Source organism: Salvelinus sp. IW2-2015, unplaced genomic scaffold, assembly GCF_002910315.2.
Source record: "Salvelinus sp. IW2-2015 unplaced genomic scaffold, ASM291031v2 Un_scaffold5099, whole genome shotgun sequence".
Taxonomy (NCBI): Eukaryota; Metazoa; Chordata; class Actinopteri; order Salmoniformes; family Salmonidae; genus Salvelinus; species Salvelinus sp. IW2-2015.
In genome coordinates this window covers 28,705-31,623 of record NW_019946365.1, presented here as the reverse complement: position 1 = coordinate 31,623, position 2,919 = coordinate 28,705, and the positions used below count along the sequence as shown (strand labels likewise).

Below are 2,919 nucleotides of genomic sequence, written 5' to 3'. Positions count from 1 at the left end.
GCCAGCTGGCCCATGATGGAACCCAGCACCGCGTAGCAGAACATCTTGTTACTGCACAGGCCCACTCATGGACCATACGAGTCGACAGAGAGATAGAGAAACATAGACCGTCATCATGAATCAACAACAGGTCCTAGGTGACATGTTTCTGCCCACTAATCTCTCAGATCCTTCATCCTGTACAGGGCACAGCAGTGCACCCACCTGTGAGCGTGAGCTGAGGGCGTTGAACATGTCGAAGAACACAAAGCAGGTGAAGGTCATGGTGGTGTCTCTGGGAGTGATCAGATTGTCCTGAAGCTGAGAGGAGGAGATACAAACACCGTGAGGAATACAAGTCAACTGATACAGGAAATAGGTAGGGATTGGCTTGGATTCACTATTAAATGTGATCAGTGCGTTTTATTCTTGGGTTCACGATTTTATTTATCTGAAAACACCAATCCACATCAAAAGATATATCAGCAGACGCGTCATGACAGTACACAGCAGACCGCGTCATGACAGTACACAGCAGACCGCGTCATGACAGTACACAGCAGACCGCGTCATGACAGTACACAGCAGACCAATAAACAAACATCAGCCATATATCAAAGAAGGCAACAATGTCCGGAGGAAAAAAACATATCTTATGAACACAAAAACAAAAGCAATACTACTGCGCGTCACAGGCCAGTCACAATACTACTGCTCGTCACAGGCCAGTCACAATACTACTGCTCGTCACAGGCCGTCACAATACTACTGCTCGTCACAGGCCAGTCACAATACTACTGCTCGTCACAGGCCGTCACAATACTACTGCTCGTTCACAGGCCAGTCACAATACTACTGCTCGTCACAGGCCAGTCACAATACTACCTGCGTCACAGGCCAGTCACAATACTACTGCTCGTCACAGGCAGGCACAAACTACTGCTCGTCACAGGCCAGTCACAATACTACTGCTCGTCACAGGCCAGTCACAATACTACTGCTCTGTATCACAGCCAGTCAAAATCACGTAACTAGCTCATGTCACAGCCAGTCACAATTACGAACTGCTCGTCACAGGCCAGTCACTAATACTACTGCTCGTAAACAGCCAGTCATCATACTTGATTCGTGCTCGGAACAGGCCAGTCCATACATACACTGTGTAACAGCCAGTCATCAAAATACTACTACTCTACGTTGTGTAACAGGCCAGTCATAATACTACTGATCTGTAACAGGCCATCAGCATTACACTACTTTGTAACAGGCCAGTCATATACTACTGATTGTAACAGGCCAGTCATCATTACTACTGATTGGGGTCATCTACTTCCCTCCACTGCAGAGTGTCTTCCAGACAGAGAGCCTTAGCATCTTTGGTAAGAAAGACATGTTAGCCCACTGAGCTAAAGATTAAACCTAAGCCTTCAGGGCCCGTATTCATAAAGGGTTGATCCCCACATCAGCTCTCCTGTTCTGAGACGGACCCTGGTCTGTTAGTGATGGAGGGAATGGTTTATATGTGCTATAKTAACAGTCCATCTCTTCTTCCCTTCCAGACCTGCTGTTCCTGGTGGGCCTCACGTCCTCTGTCTGCGTGGTCTCTGAGGCCATAAAGTGGGTGGAGAGGTGGAGAGYGGTGAGGGAGAGGAGAACCACAGTGGCTGAAGAAGACTCCTTCCACGATGTATGACGCACRTTGCGTTCTGTGTGACAGAGTAGATAGGGGAGAGGAGGGGGCTGGGCTGGGTTGTTTGTGGGTGGGGGGTACATGTAGATGGGATGCAATGGTTATTTGGTCTGAACACAGGGACTGGAGAGAGACCTCAAACAGTTGTTGTCCCTCGCTGGTATTCACTGTTCAGTCATGGACTGGAAGTGGGCGAGGAGGATCTCAACCTTACAGTGCCCCCCTGCCCTCYACCTCTCCCCTGCGAGAAGCATTGGCGTGCTGCTTTCAGACTGTACCATCCTCCAGGAACTCAGGAGGGGATTTATTTATGAGACATTGTAACTGTTGTTCATGTGGCAACTATTCATGTCTATGGTGTCGTGATCTGAGAGGACAATGTTACTGCGCGTAGATCAGCTACTCACGTCTAGGTATTAAGACAATTAAGGACAGCATAATTGTTCGTAGATCAACTATTCATGTCTTGGGGTTCATGAACATAAACGGAATTTTGTAACTGTTCTTATTCGTCACCACCTTGCTTCGAGTGCAGGTAGCTAACCATAGCTTTGTGGAAGTCTAGAGATGTTACTTAGAGATGTTACTTTCATGCATTCCAGCTTTTCATGCTCGTAGCAATCTCACCATCAACTTTGAACCAATTAAGGATTGATAATTGTGAGCATACTTTTGTTTTGGTATAGACWTTAGGAAGAGTTGACCACTAAACCTTGTTATTTTGGTGGTTTAATATAATACATTTTCTTCAGATAAGTTTGGTTTTTCTCACAGATTAGGACTGATGGCCTTCATTTGGCGTTTCATTTAATTCCACTCTGGCTATCTATTTAGTTGCCCCTGGAGACACTGTGTTTTGGACCATCACTCCGCAGTTTATTTTCCCAGTGATCAAGCAGTACTATACAGTTAATTGTATCCCGGTCCCCGGTGCTTGAGGAAATTCCTCTTGCTAAGAAGATATTTTAGTTTGTTTTTGACCGCTTTTTGATTGAAGAAAGTCACTTTAAGGTACTTATTTGTTACCCAGAAATGATTTGATATTGAGATAAAAACAGCCGCAATGGGTCTTTTAATATTCTGCCTCTATTTTACACACTGTAAATTAAGTGCAAATATMTATCTCCATGACAACCATTTACTGTACATGCACTGTTCATATACATTTTGCTTGTGTTTTGGGTCAAAAGTGGCKATTTTTAAGCACATTTTTCTCTTCCTGCTCTTTCCAGAAGCCTCTGAGGCCTTGT

The 2,919-nt window shown here is 45.3% G+C and overlaps 1 protein-coding gene across 1 annotated transcript in view; it reads left to right on the top strand.

The window, feature by feature from the left end:
* atp2c1 (ATPase secretory pathway Ca2+ transporting 1) overlaps nt 1-1,871 on the top strand; it is a 22,441-nt gene extending 20,570 nt beyond the window's left edge. Inside the window, 2 exon segments of the mRNA XM_070441890.1 lie at nt 1,252-1,358; nt 1,539-1,871. Coding sequence (XP_070297991.1) covers nt 1,252-1,358; nt 1,539-1,672 — 241 coding nt within the window. The 3' untranslated portion in view covers nt 1,673-1,871.
* The last annotated feature ends 1,048 nt before the right edge of the window (nt 1,872-2,919 follow it).